Source organism: Ambystoma mexicanum, chromosome 8, assembly GCF_040938575.1.
Source record: "Ambystoma mexicanum isolate Mex_15411 chromosome 8, UKY_AmexF1_1, whole genome shotgun sequence".
In the NCBI taxonomy this organism is placed as follows: domain Eukaryota; kingdom Metazoa; phylum Chordata; class Amphibia; order Caudata; family Ambystomatidae; genus Ambystoma; species Ambystoma mexicanum.
This window is the reverse complement of record NC_090929.1, coordinates 34,046,917-34,068,108: the sequence shown is the minus strand read 5'-3', so window position 1 is coordinate 34,068,108 and position 21,192 is coordinate 34,046,917. Positions and strand designations below refer to the sequence as shown.

At 50.0% G+C, this 21,192-nt stretch overlaps 1 protein-coding gene across 1 annotated transcript in view; it reads right to left on the bottom strand.

Moving 5' to 3' along the window:
* DOLPP1 (dolichyldiphosphatase 1) overlaps positions 1 to 21,192 on the bottom strand; it is a 158,252-nt gene that overhangs the window by 122,271 nt on the left and 14,789 nt on the right. Inside the window, exon 2 of the mRNA XM_069609216.1 lies at positions 7,551 to 7,651. Within this exon, the coding sequence (XP_069465317.1) occupies positions 7,551 to 7,651 (101 nt within the window). The remainder of the gene's footprint in view (positions 1 to 7,550; positions 7,652 to 21,192) is intronic.

The window sequence follows — 21,192 nt, the reverse complement described above, 5'->3', positions numbered from 1 at the left end:
CTCGCCGTGGAGGAAGGTTAGAGTTACTGCACTGCCCAGGGATGAAGCCAGCCGCGGTGCTGCCAAACCGAATAAAAAGTTATGCTCCTTTAAATCAGTCGTGGTGGACGGGTGTCTGACTATCCGGTCTCCGAGTGCAGGGCACTGGCGATTCGACCAAGCCAGGTCCTGGAAGGCGATGGTGAACTGGTTGGCCCCACCAGCTCAAGGGAAGAAGAATCTTGCAAGCGAAGATCTTCGAGTCGTTAGGGAAAAGTGGCGAGTATCTGCAGCAGGGCTTCACAGGTGGTTCAGTCATTGCAGATGTCTTCAGCTTCTCTCCTCTTCGGTTTCTTAGTTCCAGTGGAGACGCCTTTTCTTCCAGTCCTCAGGACCCTGCTTTTATGCAGCAAGACCCCCATTCATACAGCCTAGCCGTCACTCACACAGTGGGGTGGCTCTCCTGGCGGGAGAACCCCCCGGCCTATCAGGGCAGAGTGAGACTTTGCGTGAGCAACCCTGTCCAGGGTGCCTATTCCCCCTCCCACACATCCTGTCTACCCCTGACTCAGTGGAGCCGAGAGGAGCGCTTCTGTGCAGAAGCCCACCAAAAGGATGAACAAAGGTTCCCCGACCTGGGTTAGGATTATAGAGAAAGACACGAGAAAAATATTATCAAAGTTCTGGCAATAAAAACCTACTGGAGTAAAGTTATTAAAATAAACCAGAGGTATGTTAGACACCGTCAGAAAAAGTGGCAGCCTTAACAATGGGAAAATCCTATAGGGAAAGATTTGCGGTCAAATATTTACGGTAGTAATCACTGCCACCATCCAGAAATGAGAGGGACTGTACTGTACCCCCTCAAAAATGAACACTAGGGAAAAACTATTAACCCTTTCCAGTACTTCCATAGTAAGATGGGTTGTAGTGGTTTAGTTCATAATGTCAATGGGGACTTCACATGACCCGGGAGACAGTAGTCAGTCCCAGGGTATGGAGTCTATGTTTGGGGGTACTATGACACCCCTGTGGTACGGCACATAGGGTGCTGTGTACCACACATGTTAAAAAGATGATTCCTATGAGGGTGAGAAAAACCCCATTAGATCATAATCACACAAGATAGCCTAAAACACACACTAGCAATCTGTCTAAGAGTGGGAAAAAAGTGTCTCACTCTTAGCAGGAGAAAAAAATAAAGCCTTGAAATTCAGGGTCAGGGGCTTGCACTTGGGAAACTAACATCTACCCTTCACTGGCTGAAATGGCGGCGTGGCTGCCATTGCTGAAGGTGCCCTCCACGTCGGCCTCTGCCTGTACTGCGTGGTGGGCCCAGCGTTTCATCTTACAGTCCTTCAATGTTTTTCGTTTTGCAGAGCCTGCAGACTAACAGTTCTCAACGTGATCTCGTGGGAGGTAGAGGTTGGACTCGTTGACCCACTGGCATTTTTCTTGCAAATTTTTTTTTCCCTCCCTCCCTCTTTCCCTCCCTCCCTTCCTCCCTCTCACTTCCTCCCTCCTTCCCCCTCTCCCCCTCTCCCCCTCTTCCTCTCTGTCAACAGGGCGTGCCAGTAATACTATCCTTAGTGTGATGTCCACTGTACCCATGGCCCTTCATGCGTCGAGGTGCCTCAGATGGTTTGGTTTTGTTTCTGACAGGTAAAATGAAGTATTGCGCAAGTACAGGTGTATTAAAGCAGATATGTATCAGATAAGCTCATATAACATCCATGCACCTTCTCTCCAAGGGGAGGGACGGTGGGTGCATGTGAATCTAAGAAGATACAAGCATCAGAAATATGATCACGGTGAGTAATGTATCCCTTCTGAGGCGTGTGGAATCTTCTTAGATCACATGCTATGCATAGATTAGAGAGCAGTATTAGGAGACGGTGGTGGGTTGTGAGAAGGTCCAGCTGCAAAGAGACGTTTTAGAACTGCTTGCCCGACCTTTGAATCTGCTATGGAAAGAGCATCCATGCGGTAGTGCCGAGTGAAAGTATGTACTGAGCTCCATGTAACTGCTTTGCAAATGGTGTCTAGCGGGACCTTTGCGATAAAGGCCAAAGTAGCTCCTGTACCCCTTGGGGAGCGAGCTCTTGGTGTGAAAGGCAGCATTTTGTTTGATAATGTGTAACAGAGCTGTATGCATCAGACTATGCACCTGGAGATGGCATCCTTGGAAATGCGGTCTTCTCTTGCTTGGTGCTACAGAGACAAACAGTTGTGTCCGTTTTCCTCAGCGGTCTGGTCTTGTTTACATAGTAAAGGACCGCCCTCCTTACATCTAGTGTATGGAGTTTCTTCTCAGCAGAGCTTGTTGGATTCTGGAAGAAGGCCAGTAGCTCAATGGATTGGTTCATGTGAAATTTGGAAATTAATTTATGAAAACCTAGGGTGTATGTAAAAACGATTTGTCCTTGTGTATGACCAAGAATGGGTCCTGCACTGACAATGCTTGCAGTTCACTAACTCTTCTTGTGGACGTAATAGCCACAAAGAAGGCAGTCTTGTATGTCAGGTGTTTAAGACTTGACTTATGCATAGGCTCAAAGGGAGGTCCCATGCCTGGCGTTGGGGGTTTGAAATTGGAGGGTGGAGTCTCTTTACTCCCTCCATGAACGCCTTAATGGTTGGAACTTTCCACCACAACACTTTACTCTGAGGGGTGGTGTAAGCTGATAAAGCTGCCAGGTGGACCTTTATAAAGTTGAATACTAACCCTGAATCTAACAAGTGGAGCATAGTTAGGAATGTGGAATGGAGTACAGTCTACTGGGTTTATTTGGTGCCAAATTACAAATCTGCTCCACTTAGTGAAATAACAGTGTCTGGTGTTTGGTTTACGTGCCTCCTTGAGGATATCTATACACTGTTGTGTTAGATTTAGATGTCCAAACTAAGACCTCAGGAGCCATGCTGCTAAATTCATCGAGTGAGGTTGAGGGTGTACCGTTATTCCCCCGTGTTGGGTCAGCATATTGGTCTGGCACGGAGTTTCATGGGATCGCACATCGCCAGTTTGTGCAGATGTAGGTACCATGGTGGTCTTGCCCACATGGGAGCAACTAGGATGAGTGTCAACTGCTCTCTGTGAATCCTGTTGACCACTCTACTCATTAGCAGAGTTGGGGGGAAAAGCCTAAGCACATTTCCCTGACCAGCTCATCCTAGCGTGGGGTAACCCCACTGTGAAAAGATGTGGTCTACGACATTCGTGTATAGTTGCCACTTGTGTTCTTCTGGTAGGGGGAATCGATGCTCAGTGAGTCTGCTAGAGTGTCGAGTACCCCTGGAACGTGTTGGGAAGATGGGAACATCCCCCGTCTGAGTGCCCATATCAACATTTTCTGTGATACCTTGGGACAGATTTGGAGAATGTGCACCCCCCTGCTTGTAGATGTAGAACATTGCAGTTGTGCCGTCGGTGAGGATCTGTACCAACTGATTTGTCAGCTGTGCTTCGAATGCTTGAAGCACTTTGAATACAGCCAGATGTTCCAGCAGGTTGATGTGGTTCTGTGATGCAAGTCCACAGACCATGTCCTGTGTGATGAAGATGATGCGCCTCCCACCTGGAGAGTGAAGCATCTGTCGTAACTACCGCTTGCACTGCCGGATCGTGGAAGGGTTTTCCCTTCAACACATTTTCTCTTGTCCACCAGCAAAGGTTTTCTACTAGTATTGGCGAAACAACCACTAGATCGTCCCACTGACCACTTGCCAGAGACCACTGTCGCCAACCACTCCCGCATGGGGCGCATGCGCAGATGTGCGTGTGGGACTATGTAAATCCAAGATGCCATCATGCCTATAAAACGCATTGCCTTGCGTATGCCTATCTGGTGACCGGCACGATACTGAGGTATTTAGTAGAATGTTCTGAACTCTTGCCTTTGATGAAGACTAACCCCTCTGGGTTAGTCACAGCTCTTAGGAACTGTTTGGTTGTGCTTGACACAAAGCTTGATTTTTTCTCGTTTTGGAGAAGCCCAACTGGAAGACTTAAAGGTTCTTTGAGTGTTTAGCCTGCTAAGTTAGGGTGATTCCCTGTAATCAGCCAGCCGTCCAGATAGGGGTACAATAGGATCGACTCCCTGCGCAGGTGCACTGCCACCACTGCCAGTACCTTTGTGAATACCCTTGGAGCAGATGCTAATCTGAAGGGCAGCACTTTGAATTGGTAGTGCTGGTTTGCCATCTTGAAAACTTAAGAATCTTCTGTGCGCTGGGAACATTGCAATATGAAAATAAGCATCTTTCGTATCCAATGTTGCCATGTAGCCGCACCCCCACTTTAGCAGAGGGATTACTTCTTGTAGCGTTGTCTTGCTGAACTTTTTTTGGCTGGACATAGGTGTTTGCAGGGCGTAGGTCTAACAGTGGGCGCATTGCTCGATTTTTTTTGGCACAAGGAAGTAAGTTGAATAGATACCCTTGTTTACCTGGTTCACTGGGACGATTTCTATAGCGTCCTAGAGTAACAGCGTTGCAACTTCCGAGAAGGATGTGTTCTTCCTTCGTGGTTGTTCGACGCGGGGTCGAGACAGGCGCGGCTGGCGGGCCGCCGGGCCATCTGGCCCGGGGAATAGGACCAGATGGCCTGAGTCGTGGCCGGCGGACCAGATGGCCCGAGCCGCGGCCGGCGGTGCTGGCTCCTACATGTCTCCGGTCGGATTCCATAAGGGTCACTGAAATAGCTCCACGCAATAACACTTGTCCGGGGTGATTCCCTCCAATGTGTGGGTGAAGTGTGTAATATGTCCTACTAGAGAGGCATGGGAGGGAACCTGAAGTGGGTGGTCATTGTTTAGGAGGTGTAGCTCCACCGCTGGAGGTGGAGGACCTCCCCCGGCCACGAGAGCGACACTGGCCTCTGGAAAGCTTATCCCCAATTGTTTCCCCAGGATGAGCCCTGACTTTGGCCATAACCTGGACCCCTTTGCGAGCTTTGACCTTGAAAATAATGACTTCCGCCTCTTTGGCCTGGTGGCTCATTAGTTAGCTGACCTAGTGATTTCAGCGTGTCATACGCTTCGTTGGCAGATTTTAATGCATCCTCAATGGCCTTCCCAAACAGAACATTGGGTTCTACTGGCACGTAGGAGCGTTTCCTGTGTTTCAAGTTTGGACCCAGACTGGCAAAGCCATGCATGGCGTTTAATGATGGTCCCTTCGGCTATGATCCTGTCTGCATTATCTGTGGCATCCAAGTTATTTAAGATGCAGCTGGATACTGCCTTGCCATCTACTACTGCCAGGGCCAGTTGAGATTTTGAGGGTTCTGGAGCTGAAGCCATTAGTTTTGCAACCTCATCCCACGTGGCAGTTGTAGCTTGCTTACAAAGTGGTGTTATTTGCAATTCTTGTTTGAAAGGCCGCTGAGGTGGCCACTTTCCTCCCCAGCATGTAGAGTTTTTTGCTCTCCTTACTGGGGGGCACCGATGAGGCTAGAGGTGTACCTGCCCTCTTACGTGTTGTGGTCATCACAAGTGACTCCGGTCTCAACTGCCCCCTGATGTACAGTGGGTGCAGGGCGGAACAGTTTTTCAATACGTGGGTTGACTCCTTGCGTTTGGTGGTGGTGGTGGTGGTGGTGGGGGGGGGGGGGGGGGGGGGGGGGTGTCTCGCGAGACGGTTGTATCCTTCGAATGGTCTGAATAGGTATAAATTGGGTGCCAGCTTTCCTGTCCCCCAAAAGATCTTCCACAAAATATTGATCTAGCTGAGTTTCTTGGATCTGGATTGGAAAGTGCTCAGTTGCCTTTGTGAGCATATTGTTATACAGTGGTTAATTGTCCACTATCTGCCACTAGTGGGTCTAGGTTGACAGGAGATGCTAAATTGTACACATCCTCTGTCATATTGGTCTGCCTCCTGTAATCTGTCAATGTCCTCATTGTCTGTATTAGCATCATATAGATCAATATGGACCGGTTCTAGCTGAGGTGAAAGAAGGGTGCCAGGACGTGACTTATTTGCTGGGGGCTGGGAGGACGAGGGGGCAGTAGTTGGTGGTGCGTTTTGTTCATTATGGACAGCCTGTGGATTTCTCTCAAAAAGAAAATCTGCCATGAATGGCATTCTGCTCATTACCCCAGCAATGTGTTCACAGGTCCTTGAGGGGAACTTGGAATGGACACAGGGTTCTGAGGTGTAGTAGGACCCAGAGGTGTAGGCTGACCCTTGTTCTTCAATGCTGCCGTTATAGTATCTTCTCCCTGGGAAACAGGCTCCTATTCCCTGTGAGGGTGATGGCTCCTTGAGGAGTGTTTCTTCGAATGTAGTGCCTTAAGGCGGCTTTCAGGGACATGCTTCTGCACCAACTGGGCTATTTTTGAGCTCTTGCTGTTTTTTGGCTGGATTCGACAGTTGCGCGAATTGGCGCACTTCGGCGGTGGAGAGGCCCAAAGCCACGCCTTCCGACGCTCGGCGCATGGTTTGGACACAGCATCTGTATAGTCTCCCGACTTTAGGGGCCCGATGTGTGGTGATCGGGAACACGAGTGCCCAGAGAACTGGAGGCCCTCACCCTCGACGCAGTGTGCTGGCATGTAGACGACATTGCCGTTAAATCTCTGCCCTTGGGTATGTGTTTAGTGCGAGTGCTACCGCCGCTGGGTGTTTTCCCCGTAACAGAGCCGGCCAGTCTACTGGGGTCAGGGGCTAGCACATGGGAATCTATCGGTTCCCCGTAGCCTTCGTCTGAAAAGACGGCGATGCTGCCGTCACTGGAGGCACTGGCACCCATGGCAGCCTCAGCCTTCATGGCGTGATGGGCCCACCGCTTGGTCTTTTGGTCCTTCAGTGTTTTCACTTTGAAGATCTGACAAGCTTGACAAAGCCCCTCGTGGTTGCGTGGAAGACAAAGGCTGCACACCAGGTGCTTGACCTTCCAGGGGAACTTTCTATTACAACATGGGCAGAATTTAAAAAAGGTGCAATTTCTATTTTTAGATGGAAGGGCAGCCAGGCGAGACTAGAGAGGGTAAAGGACAAAATGCATTCTCTTCTTACATACCTAAGAAATGTCCACCCCCCCCCACTCTCCCTACTGTGTGAGCCGAGGCCTAATGCGGCCTTCCAAGGCCGAAGGGGTCCACCGAATCAAGGTCTTTGTCAGACATTAGTCCTTTTCACAGCTGAAGAGGTTGTCTAAAGTCGGTGATTAAAAAGGATAGAAAGTGTAACTAACTAATGAAACAATCAATGGTGTTAGCCGAAATAGGAACTCCACTGTTAAGCGTCCGTTTCTGATGGTGGAAAAAAATGTGAGGGACCTCGACGTCACGCTAGGGATAGAATTATTTGCACGCCCTGTCGACGACCCTTTGAGTTTCTAAACCAACTGTAATACTCAGCAGCTTCCACTAGATGTCAGCCTATGCACAGCATGTGATCCAAGCAGATTCAGAAGCCTCAGAAATAAATTTAAAAAAATACACACCAAAAATATATATATCACAGTAAGCATACATAGTAAGAAACTGGAATGCAGGTAGAACAGACCAACAAGGGAGAAGAGGTGGTTGTGGGTACTATGTTCTTCTGAAGATTGTGAGACTCACCGTATGCAGCTCCCGCTTGAATATTATCAACGTCATGAAACCAATAAGAATGAAGATCGGCCCCAGGCTTAAATACGCCAGCAGCTGCCCTGAGAAGTCACCTAGCATAGAGGAAATAAGCAGTCAGAAAGGAGAACAACCATGCACATTCAGTGCACCCAAACCTTGGAGCTGTGCAAACACCAGTTCTATAGTAACATGCAGAGCAGATCCCGCTATGGCAGCTTCTCCAGCACCAACCAGGCTGGGATATGCAGAATGCAATCTGCCCGTATGCCCCCACGTCTTGCAGAAATCAAATTATGAACACTTATTTCCACAATCCCTGGAGGTACTCCTTTTCCCTTCCCTCTTCTACAGGCTGCCGAGACTGATGCGTGATGGCTTTATCTGACAAGTAGCAGCACAAAGGAAGGCCTACGTAGCACTGAGCTTTCAAAATGGTTATACCTCATGCAGCATCCTCTTCTGGATCTCTAGTTAAGTTTTCAACATTCCCCATCTTTGCATTTAAATCACACAAATGGTTAAAGCTGGACAGTACCCACCAAGAGTGTTATGCACGTCCAAGATTTCCAAATTCAGAGCATTATAAAGAAGAACAAGTTACTTAACCCATGTAACTTTCTTTCGACTGGATGTTCCTCCCACGTATTCCTCATCTTTGATATTCATCTCACCAGCTTTGCCGCTTCGGGAAAAAATTCCCAGCAGTGGGCGATGTATCCGATGTCGTGGCGTTGATGTCCCTCAAGGGCCTCCTTCGAGCGTCTACATCATTGATAGTATAAATAGCTTGTGTATGGCACGTTGGCTTCAGTTCTGTTTCCCCCCCTCCCCCGTTTCCCCATTGAGGTACTAACCAGTTGTACCCCAGACCGCAAGCTCTCAGGAAACGCAGAGTGTAATTCGCATGTATTGTATGGCGGGGTAGGCTGGGTGGGGCGATGAGTAATAAGTGGGAGGAGCATCCAGTCGAAAGAACGTTACTCGGGGTAAGTAACTTGTTATTCAAATGGATTGTGTCCTCCCACGTATTCCTCATCTCTGATAGACTCCCAAATCATTGACAATTTGGAGGAGGAAGTATCAATTAATTGATCATGAATCGAATGGAGAACTGCCTTTGCAAAGAGTAATGTTTGACAAAAGTGTGAATGGACGACCAAGTAACCGTTGAACCGATGTCATTTAGTGGGACACCCCTTTGGTGAGCTGCAGAGGTTGCCATGCCCCTAGTAGAATGTGCTTGAAGCTCTTCCAGCAGGTCCTTTCCCGCAAGTCTATAGCATTCTCCAATAGCCAGTATGATCCACCTGGATATGGTTCATTTAGTTACTGTCGGGCTCAATTTGGGGCTCGTATACCCAATAAAGAGTTGATAGTCGTGGCGAAATTTAGCCATTCTTGCAATGTAAAAGCTTAGAGCCCTTGTCGGGTCTAGCCTATGCAGCCTCTTCCTCTTTGCCTGAATGAGGAGGGTAGAAGGTTGAGGCAGGTAGAAGGTTGGTAGCGTTGTCTTCTGCAACAGATGGAAGTCGGAAACTACTTTTCGCAGGAATGATGGTTCCTCATAGAAAATAGTACAAGGAAGCTTGCATGAAAGAGCCTGCAACTCACCATGCGGGCTGATGGTAATGCAATAAGTAGGGCTGTTTTCAAAGACAGGAGCCTTAACTAACACAAATGTAAAGGCTCGAAGGGGATACAAGTTAGAAACTTTAAAAACAGATTTAAATCCCAAACAAGTACATTGAATGGGACTGGTGGATACACTTTAGTAAGCCCTTTCAGATATTGAAAAATGAAGGTTATTTTGAAATGGGGAACCTATTCCTAGGAGCGATTAAAATGGAAAGCACCACCGAACATCCTTTTAAGGTGCCAAACTGGAGCCCCAGATTAGCCAAATGCAGCAGAAAAAAAAGCACTATGGGAGTGCCACATTGGAATGATCCACATTCTTGTCCTTGCACCAGTTACTGAACTTATTCCAGCAACACTGATACAAAGATGTACCTCATCTGGGAGGTCCCAATCCTTGTATCTCAGCCTCTCAGAAACGACGCGTGAAGGCTCAGTGTCTTGACCTCTGGGTGGATAACCCAACCTTCCTCTTGCGAGAGAAGAATCTCTTTAGGGAAGGAGTATTGGAGGGCAGATGGACATGTCCCGAAGGTCCGGGTACCACGTCCTCCTGGGCCAAACCGCGGCACTTAGGATCATGAAATCCCAGGACTTTCCCAACCTCCTGATGACATGAGGAATGACAGGGACTGGAGGAAACACGTAAAGAGTAGAAATTCCCAGTCCACCATGAACGCGCCTCCTAGAGCTCCTCTTGGGGGAAATTCCCTTGAGCAATACAGTTCGCACTTCCGGTTGGTACCGGTGGCAAACAGAGCCACTTGAAGGGTTCCCCAAAGGGTGAAGATCTCCTGAAGGACTTCCTGCGCTAGTTCCCACTCTTGGGAAACTGCTCTGCCTGCTCAGAGCATCCGCCGCCGTGTTCTGCTCTCCGGCTAGGTGAACTGCCGACAGAGGTGCCTTCTTGTATTGCGCAGCACCAGAGCTGCATTGCTTCTCTGCACATTGGTACTGACCCTACACATCTCTTGTTGAGGTAGTACATTGCCACTGTGTTGTCCGTCATTATCAGGACATTCTTTCCCCTTACAGAGGGCAGGAAGGCCTTCTGTGCTAGTCCGATTGCCCTCAGCTCCAAAAGGTTGATGTGTAGTTTGAACTCTGATGGAGACCAACGCCCGCTGATTGTCAGATCGTTGGTGGTGCTCCCCACCCCGTGAGTGATGCAGCTGTCACTACCGTTTTCTCCAACCATGGTTGCCAAAAAGATTCTCCCTTGAGAATGTTGTCCTTGCAAGCTCACCATAGAAGGTCCCGAGCAACTCTGCTCGGAACTTGTAGTTGATCTGACATAGTCCCTGAAAATTGGAACTGCCGAGTCCTGAGGGCCCATTGAAGGGATCTCATTCTCAATCGGGCCTCTGGTACCAAGAAAATGCAGGATGCCATGAGACCGAGCAACCTCCGATCGAAGGCCGGAAGATGTTGGAATTTTGTTACCATCTGCAGAATGTGTGGAGCTCTCACCTCGGGTGGCAAGGCTTTCCCCGAGGAAGTATCCAGGACTGCTCCGATGAACTGGAGTCTTCGGAATGGTATCATATGGGACTTCTTGTAATTGAGAGAGAAGCCCAGTCTGAAGGGAGTGGCAGGCGACGCCTAGATGATCCTGGACTTGTTCGGGTGAGCAAGCCCGGATCTGCCAATCGTCCATGTAGGGCAGGGGTGCACAACTGATTTTGACAGAGGGCCGAAAGTACCCTACATGATGGCTATAGTGGGCAGAAAAGTAAATGTGGGTGGGGCGGTAGGCGCGGTGGGGCGTGGCAGGAGGCTTTTTCAACCCCTAATTTTTATTAAACACTATGCCCCATAGCCCCCACCCCTCAAGCAAACACTATGCCCCATGGCTCCCACCCCTCATGCAAACACTATGCCCCAAGACAGCCACCCCTCATAAAAACACTATGCCCCAAGACAGCCACCCCTCATGCAAACACTATGCCCCATGACACCCACCCCTCATGCAAACACTATGCCCCATGACACCCACCCCTCATGCAAACACTATGCCCCAAGACACCCACCCCACAAGCATACACCATGCACCCATACAGACCCGAACCCCCACCCCGAACTCAGCACACAAACCCACATGCATACACCATGCACCCATACAGACCCCACCCCCAACTCACCATACAAACTTGCATGCATACACCATGCATCCATACAGACCTGAACCCCCCCACACCCCAACTCACCAAACAAACTCACAAGCATGCACACATACAGACCCGGACCCCCCACCACCACATCTCAACATACACTGAACGTGCACACAAACACATTCAGGCAGACCCGACACACCCCCCACCCCCGCATCTCAACATACACTGCAGACATACAAATACAAACACACCTGACACAACCCCCCAACTCCGCATCTCAATATACATACAAAAAACACAGTCAGGACGGACCGGAGACAGACAGACAGACAGACAGACAGACAGACACAAACATACAGGCCCCCACCCCCCACCATGTACTTACCCAGACGTGCTGGAACGCTGGCAAGACTTCTGGCACTACGGCTGGCGTGGGCGTGACAAGGCTGAAATGCCTTCCGGCATCAAGCCTTACTGGCCACGCCAGCCGTAGTGCTGGCACTCCATTGGTGCAGTACACACGCACTACATGGTTCGTAGCAGCTGCATGGTTCGTGTGCACTGAACCAATGAGGGCCAGTGTTTTGTCCGGCCCGGAAGACAACAAAGACTTTCCTAATGGAGGGCGGCCGATGCTGCTGCTTGCGGGCCGCCCTCCATTAGGAAAGTCTTTGTTGCTGACGGGCCGGACAAAACGGCATGGCGGGCCGCAACTGGCCCGCATGTTGTGCACCCATGATATAGGGGTAGACATGAATCCCCCTCTGAGAGTTGCTGCCACTATTGCCAAAGACTTGGTGAAAACTCTCACGGCGGAGGTCAGCCCAAATGGCAGAACTCGAAACTGATAACGAGAACCACCAACCGCCGCAAACCTCAGGTACTTTCTATGCTTGAGATGAATTGGCACATGAAAGTAAGCATCCTGATGGTCCAATGATACCAACCAGTCTTGGAGTTGGAGAGCCTGACAAATCTGAGAAAGGGTAACCATCTTGAACTTATCCTTCCTGAGGAACTTGTTCAAGTTTCTCAAGTCCAAGATGGGTCTCAACCCTCCATCTCAACCCTCCGTCCTTGTGAATGAGGAAAATTAGGGGGGGGGGGGCGGAATACAAACCCTTGTTCCTCTACGCTACAGGTACATGTTTTATTGCACCTTTCTCTAGCAGGGTTAAACCTTCCTGCACAAGGAGCGGATCTGGAATTTTGACAGTCGTATTCCAGTGGATGATCCCCAAGGAGTTTTCTGAAAAGGAAGGCAGTAAATTTGGGCTACTGTTTCGAATGCCAAAGCATCTGAAGTAATACCCCGCCATTCGTTCAGATGCTGAGAAATTCTGCCTCCCACCGGGGTCTTGTGGGTCAAGTCCTCAGAGAGGCTTAGTGGCGGCTGCAGCAGTGGCTGAGGATACAGTTGCCGCCGCTGGGGCTGAATTAGCACCCCTTCCTCATCCATTACAAGGGAATCTGCTTTGTCCCCTTGGACTGGCCTGTCCACTTCTTCTACCAATTGAAGAATAGAAACAAAAAGAACGACCCCTCCAGGAGCCTGAAATGGGCTTTTGAGGTTGTTGAATGGAGGCGCCAAGAGACTTAGCTGCCGCCTTGCAGTTTCTCCACTCATCCGCGTTGCTGCCGAAACACCTTGAGCTGTCGAAGGGCATGTTGAGCAGTCTGGCCTGCACATCCGGTGCAAACCCAAACTTCCTCAACCATGCAAATCTGCGCAGTACAGTGCTTGCAACCATGGATCTGCTGATGTGGTCAGCGGTATCCAATCTTGACTAGAGACATTCCCCCCACCCATTGCCTCCTTTCCAGAAGCGAAGAAAGAGACTGCTTCCTGGCTTTAGTAAAGTGTTCAGCCGCCATGGCAGCACAGTCCCACAGGGTATAGAAATTGGGCCTTCCTCTGGCCCAATATCCAGGAGATGATTTCCCCTTGGAGGGCTGTTTGATAACCCTCCCACAGCATCACTTGACTATCCACGGAGCCTACATTGATCTCAAAATATTCAGCAGTCTGACTGAATACAGTTTACAAAATCAGGGAACCCCAGGTAATAACCATTCAGGCACCAACTCTGGGCAGGCCTCGTGTTATTTTGAGCGCCGATTACCAATGGTGAACGGACAGAAAACCAGCAGGGGAGATACTGCGCGGCTGCCACAATGTACGCTTCTTGACGCAGGAGGAAAAAGTAGTCGAGCTGGGAAAGAGGCATGGGCCCCAGAGGGGAATGAACATCCGCATTCGTGCAGGTCCATCCATACATCAGAGGCGCAGCGCCTACAAGAAGGCAGCCAATTTCGTGGGTGCATCAGGATTCCTACCTTGTATGCGTGTGATCTAGTCACATCCAATACTTCAATGGAGTCACCACCAAGGACACACAAGTCTACCTGGTGTTTAAGTGTGTCCTGGACAGTAAGGAGCTCAGCAGAGAGCAGTGGAAGGGCATACACTGCCAGGATACCAATAATTGTACCCCAGACTTCACCATCTAACAAAAACAACTCTACCCCTGGGGTCCTGATGCACAAATATTATTTTGAGGGAAGGGGGAAGGCGCCTATGAATTAAGACCAGAACACCCATGGCCCTCTAGAGAAGGCCGAATGCAACAAGGTTTTGTAGTTTGACCTACAAAAAAGTGTGCATGCCAACCCAGCCATGCACGTCTTGGTAAGTAGGGCTATGTCAGGGGAGCATCTATTCAGAAATTCTAGGACCAGCCGCCTCTTAGTGCCAGAACCGAGGCAATGGACGTTCCACATAAGAAACTTGAGTGATCGTGTCGCTACATTGGCCATTTGGATTTATGTGAGAATTTGGCAGTGTTTACAGCCTGCCCAAAGCTAGCTTGTGTGACTACGCCCACCATGTTGGACTGATATTCATAAGCAGTGACCCCAATCAAACCAAACAAGAACCAGCACTCCCCCCACACCCCCTACTACGCCCCAACCCGAAGTACCTGTCGCACGAACATTCTAAACGCCATCCCTCAAACACCAAAAAGGGGAGCAAAAAAAAAAAAAGAAGAAATGTAAAAAGGGGGGCAGGGGTGGTATCCCAATGGCCTATGCTCAGCCATCTCCGTTGCCCTTTAAAGAGCAGACTGGAACAAGTAAAATAATTGTTGTAGAGTGGGCCTCAGGCCCCGAGTGCCTCCTGCGCCATCCTTTGTCTTGCAGGGTTTGGACCTCCCCATCCTGCATACCTGGGTCATGGTCACTCGCTGGTTGGGGGATGGGTGGGGAAGATAATCAGTGGCCTAGGGGTTCCAGACCAGGGGTTGTGTGCCCCTCGTCCGGTGGAGCTCGGTTCACCCCATAGATGCAGTTCAGCCCATGCTTCTCAAGGATCTGTGAAGTGGTGGGTGACCCCGTAATAACAGGGAATAACAGACCATACTTGACTCCAAGGGTTTGTAGGCACTTCTTCAGTGGGTCAAAAGACTGCCTGGCTCGCTGCACCTCTTGTGTAGTCAGGGAAAAAGGCAATTTTAGATCTGCTGTAGGTGACCGTCCACTGTGCAAGCCATCCATAGCAACAAGTCTGTCTCAGTAATTAAGCAGTTTTGCAATTACTGTGCAAGTTGCAGCACCAGGAATAAGTCGACCTGAGGGTACCTGGTTGGCCCTCTAGATAGAAAAGAAAGTCTTGGGCGACACTCAATCAGCCAGCCACCTCTCAAGAAAGAGTTCCATGCTATGGTCCTCGGTTTTCTCCGGGAAGACCCAGAACGCAAACATTCTTGCACAGAGATCGGTCTGCCGCTTAATCTACTTGGTTTTCCATTACTTTGAGGCGTTGCCCTGACACGCAAGTGTTTTCAGGGTACCTTCAGCATCCGATATGAGGTTTTCGGCCTCCCCATACAAGATACCTTGTGCAGGTAGTACCTCAAGAGAGATACCTCCAACTGAGGTTGTCCATTTTCTTTTCCATGGATGACCAGGAGCCCGCAATGGCGTTCATTATAGCTTTCAAGGAGAGAACTTCATCAGTCACTGTGGCGCTATCTTGCACAGTCCGACTACCAGGGGCACCAAAGGCGTTCATTGCATATTGCTCCATGCTTGGACTACAGGGTTTTCTGATTATGTCCTCCAAGACAGCAAAGAAAGGGGGTTGCCCGGATTGTCACAGGGACTCTGACCGTACTGGGACCCAGAGAGGGACCACCAGGGACAGCCCCACTTGAAAACCTTGTGCCACAGGTCTGTGCAAGGCCTCTCCAATCAGTCAGTAGCTCTTCAAGCAGGGGTAGACTTTCTAGATGCTCCCCCACCTGCCACACTGGTTGGAGTCAGAATCCTCAGGCTCCCCACCCCCGGGTGTTAAGAACTGCAGACCTCTGACCTCAGGTGCAGGTGTCCTCCTTCCCATGAAAATGACTGCCCTACATCTTCCAGCAGTCCAGTAGTTCAATTCACAAGCTCTTCATTGAGCTGGATACCTTCCCAGCCTCTTTGCAGACGAGGCTCCTTGCAGTTGTATTACTGTGTGCTGGGAGAGAGGGGGGGGAAATTTCCTGCGATATCCAGAGGATGTTTAGCAGGATATTGTGGGCAATGGAGAAGGCCAAGTAGATGCTCCGCTGGCGGGCCATGCCCCTCCCCCGAACAAGATAGACAGTTGATTCTGCAGCATGAGTGCTGGCCCGTGACTGGATGAGTGAACGCAATGACGCCTGGAGGCGACAGCTCTGCAAAGGATCACAGGGGAGACAGCGACAGGAGCAGCCCGTGGGGCGACAGCAGGCAATAAGTGCACCAGCAGATAAGTCAAACAACGTGACCCCAAGGGTGCCGCAGGGCCACAGAACCCCGGTTGGAAATCTGAGCCCCCTTGGGTTGGGGCACATAATTGTCAGTCGCAAGATTGGAAGAAAATTATATACAGTATGAGGGCATTGTGGTAGTTGATCATATCCGTTCCAGCTCCTGAGCTGCCAACATCTTGTCAACTGAGCCTTTGCCCTTGTGAGCTACCCCTTGGTCTCAATCGGTCTTTCTCCTTCCTAGTCTGCCCTCACCCACTCCATGTCACCTCCATCGAGTTACAGGGCCCCGTTCGACTTCTCCTCTGAATCCCTTAAGTGGCGCCCCTAGGCTTGCTCTAACACGTCCTCCGCCTCTCAGCCTGCAACTTCTCAACTTTCTACCTCATCCATTTCTAGTCCTTGCCTGTAGTCCATAACCCCCTTCCCCCCCGTGGCCACAATTGTCATTGTATGGACTGCATTTCATACGGGTCACCACCATCTGTCCTACATTACGCCCTGCATCAATGACGCTCCATCACACTGGCCTGCTCATCTTTTTTTAAATTTTTGGGTTTTTTTTTTACATTTTTAAAGCGCTCACACAGCCCGCGGGCATCGCAGCGCTGTTACAGAAATTGTTCTTGTTTATTTAGTTGCGTAATAGTTGTTTTTAATTTTATTTTTTTTTGTCTTAGTTGCGTATTTATAACGCGCTTAAACACCCAGAGGTTTCTAAGCGCGGACCCGGGTATCGAACCTGTGTTGCTTCGTGTCGTCTTGCTTCTAAGGCGCGCACGTTGCCGCTGAGCTATCCTCCACAGACTATGGTGCTCACTGCATCTTTTATGCACACCGGCTGCAATGACCAGCGTAGTCTTTTCTACGTCCACGCCACTAGACTTTCAAAAGGAGGTAAACCAGGATGCAATTTAGTTGGAAAGTCAAATCTACGTCTTTTGAAACTTCTGGCTGTGCTTAAAAGTTATGCCTTCTACCCACAATGCTGAATGTCAAATATGAGCGTTTCGAATCTACCGGCTGTAAAGGTTAAGCCTTTTACCCTCAAGGGCGAACGTCTAACCTGTGTGCTGTGTGTAATAACTGCTACATTTATAGCTAGACTCCCCTGCCCCCCACCCGGCCCTATCCCATCCCCTCCCCTCGTCAAATTAGTGGGTTTTTTTTTTTAACTATTGGATGTGCCTCCATATTTACCTTCTCACACTCTGGAGAGCCATATCTGCATGTACAGCTGTATCCGTTATTCCCGCCCCCCCACCCTCCGGTCCCCTTAGCTAGTGTTCCTCATGCATTGTCTAGTCTCGCTCAGTTTCTCTCTCCCCCACCTCCATGGCAAATATGTATTATAAAAATCTAAAAAGCACTCCTGGCCTCCAACCCAGGCCTGCCTATCACCGACAACTACGTCAATGCTTCCTCCAGGCAAACTATCACCAACATCCTCTTGGTCATCCCTCTCCAGACCTATGGACTACCCATATGGTCTCAACCCTTTCTCCACTTCCCCCATTAATGGTGGAACCAAATGGGAAGTACTCTTGGCAAACTTCTCCTCATCCTATAGGTGTTTCATTAATGTCTATCTGAACGGCACGGTCATGGCCCAGAGCCCTCAGCTTAATCTCCTTCACATAAGTCTTCCTCCCCTCATCAACTTCCTTCCTTCCTTCCTTCCTTCCTTCCTTCTCCTGCCATTCCCCCTTCCGCCACCCCACCGCCCCCCAGCCACTTCGCCTCCACCAACAGGTGCACCTCATCCCTGCACACCTCCTCAGAAAACCTTAAGGGATGGGACCAGCTTCACTTAGCTACTCTCAACGCTGGTTCTGCCATTAAACACTTCAGGTCAAAGTCCTCAAGGAGGAGACCGATGTCAGGACGTTCTTGCCCTCACTGAGACATAGTTCAATGACAGCTATGTCACTGCTCTTGACACTTATTCCCGTGGGCTACAAGATGCTCGCCAAGTCCAGGCCCAACCGATCTGGAGGTGGCGTAGCACCGATTTTGCCTGCTACTATCATACCTACTCACCCTACTCTTCCTTAGAATGCCTCATCTGGAGGCTGGGTGTCTCCTAACCACTTGCTTACTCTCACCACCATCTACATACCCACCAGCCCGGTCTCCCTCTTTTCTGAATGGGCCGATCTTGCCTCTTCTCTCCTGACCTCTACCTCCAAGGTTCTCCTCCTCTGAGACCAACATTCATCTCGACTTCTGACGGTCACTTTACTCTTCCGCAACCTCTACCCCCCTCCTCTTCCCTCTGGTTTGGAGCACTCAGCAGGACACACCTTGGATACGCTCATCTCCGCTAGAATCCCCATCTCTAACCCCCCCCCCCTCACTACACCGCTCTCCTGGACTGCCCATGTCTCATCTGGTGCTCCCTGGATAAGCCTCTGGCCACACTGGCAGTCTCCTTATCTGTCATTCGACCGATGAAGCAAGTGCTTTTGCCGCCACTTAATCCCTCCTCCTACACCTGTCATTGACTCTACCACCAATTCAGCCCTTGCTAAATGTTTGACTCTCCAATGTCCTAGACACCCTTGCCCCCGTCATGAGGATCCGCATGAAGCCTGCCTCCAAGCGCAACAGCTGGTATGATTCCAACCTAGCCTCCCTGAAACACAAGTGCAGGGTGACCGAACGGAAGTGGCAGGCCGCAAACACATCCACCGACATACTGACCTGTCGACTACTCCAAAGGCAATACTGTCTCTCCATCCACTCCAAGAAGACGGCCCATATTAAAGCCTGCATCTCTGGGTCCAAAAAACACAGCTGAATTGTTCAAGATCTGTAAGTAACTAGCCAATCGTGCCGCGGTTTCCACTCACTTCCATCACAGGCATCTACTGCACTGGCCTCCCATTTCACAACCAAACCACAAGCCATCCTGTCCTCACTCTCCACTACCCACCTACTATTGGATGCTTACTTTGCCCCTCCCCCAACCCGGCCCCCCCCCCATACTCCTTCTCGCCTATAGCACCGATTGAGGTCTCTAAAGCTGTCCGCTCTATAGAAGTCTCCTCCAAACAGGTGCCCCCCCCCTGCTCATCCATAACTATCAAGGAAAATATCTCCTCTCCCTTGGCTGAGTTCTGTAACCAATCCTTTCCCACTGGCTCCTTCCCACAAACCCTCAAGCACACCCTTGTGCACCCTCTCCAAAAATAGAAAATAAAAGCTGTCTGCCGATCCCTCCTGCTCAGCTAACTACCGCCCCCACCCCATCTCTACTACCCCGTCCATGAGCAAACTCAGAGAAGTTGGTAATCTCCCAACTAAGCCACCACACTGAATATGTTGGCTGTCTCCATGCCCACCCATCTGGCTTTAGAGCCCCCCCCCTTTCCTCCTCCCTCAAGAATGCCCACTTCCAGCTTCAACTCAGACGGATTCTCCCTTTCCTTACCTTCCCCCAGAAACTCAATGTCTGTAGAGCTCCGGTCTTGTCTAGGCTGGATTCCTGCAACAGCCTCTTCCTGAATCTGCCCCTTTCAACCACGCCCCTTCAACTACTCCAGAATAGGACAACAAGACGCATCCTTGGCCTCAAGCCCACAGACAACATCTCCCCAGCCGTTAAATCTCTTCCCTGTCACCCGGTGGCTACGAGGATCAAATTCAAGACCCTCTGCATCATCCAAAAGGCTTCCTGGGGCCTGAGACCCTGCTACATCCAACCCTCTCTCCCTAAATTCCTTCCCGTTATAGCCCTTAAGTCCTCTAGCTCCAACTCTCTTCAGATCAGACGTTTTTCCAAGCAGAGGGGGGGGGGACGAATGGAGGTCAGGAGGGTAAATCTATGGCGGGTGCATCCCTCTGGAATGCCCTCCCTGTCCCTCTCAGACTTGAGCCAGACAACCTTAAGTTCCGGAAGCTTCTCAAGACCCTGCTCTTACCTACCTTCTTCCCTCTCCCCTGCTAACCCCTCCACTCCCCCTCACCTGCTGCGAATGCCAGACTGGTCTCATGAGCCATACAGAGCACCAGGCCCCGCTTGCTCCCTTGACCAGTCCATACCAGCATCCCCTCCCCTAAACTAGTACTGCCCTTCAAGGCACCCTTCCAAGACTAGCCTGGTGGGTTTGGCATCACTCCCGCATCTGGTTGATCTCCTGTTCTCACACTTAGCCAGTGGTGCACACCCAGCATCCCCTGGCACTTGCTTCTCTCTTACTGACCACCCCTCCCCCTCACCCCCCGTACTTGCCTAGCCCTGGGACCTTTCCCGGCCTCTCACTTAACCCCTGCCTCACACCAAACTCCCATCCCCAACCCGCTCCCCCCTTCCACTTCCCGTTACTGCACTTGTATGATCCGAATGTCACAAGGCCTAGTAGGGCCGTTATGTTTGTGCATCTCCCCTGTTCCCTCACCCCTTTTGTCTTGTGGTGCCTGGAAACACCTTTTTGCTGTATAGTGCGCCTTATAAATGTTCAATAAATAAATTATAGCAAGTGAAAGGGTGTGTAAGGAGGAGAATGACACACCAGTGACGTGATTGTAGGCAGAGACTTATTTAACAATGAGGACGGTAAAATCCTATTTCCAGCCCTCTCACTAAGAACGTAAACTAATGCGAAAAAGGGGGATCTTCTTTAATCTCTGTTCTTTTCTGACTTGCAAAACATATAGTGCAACAAATAAACAAGGACAACCTTACTCCCAGGTTGTTGTGCCATCCGAATGTCCAATGAGGTTCTTTCCTCTTAGCGTTCCAAAAATGTCACAGCTATTGTCTGTACAAATTCCTAGGGAGGTGTCTTCCCTTGCCCTAGTTTCTTCCCAGTAGGTCTCACAATCCACTTGGCCCTCACTTCAATTAAGTACTGCGATTATGTTCTTGTGTCCTCTTGTCTTCTCCTTTGTTTTACAGCCAATCCGGTACACTGTCCTGCCAGGTACCGTTTACTATGAAGAGTGCTTTAGCTCCCGCTTCCTATGTGAGCGAGTCCCAGACTTTGCCTTCTGGGTACTTGGTTTGTATTTTCTTTCTAGCTGGATTATTAATACTTTGTTGGTCACAGCCAACCTGGTATACTCACCTGCTAGGTACTGTGAATATAA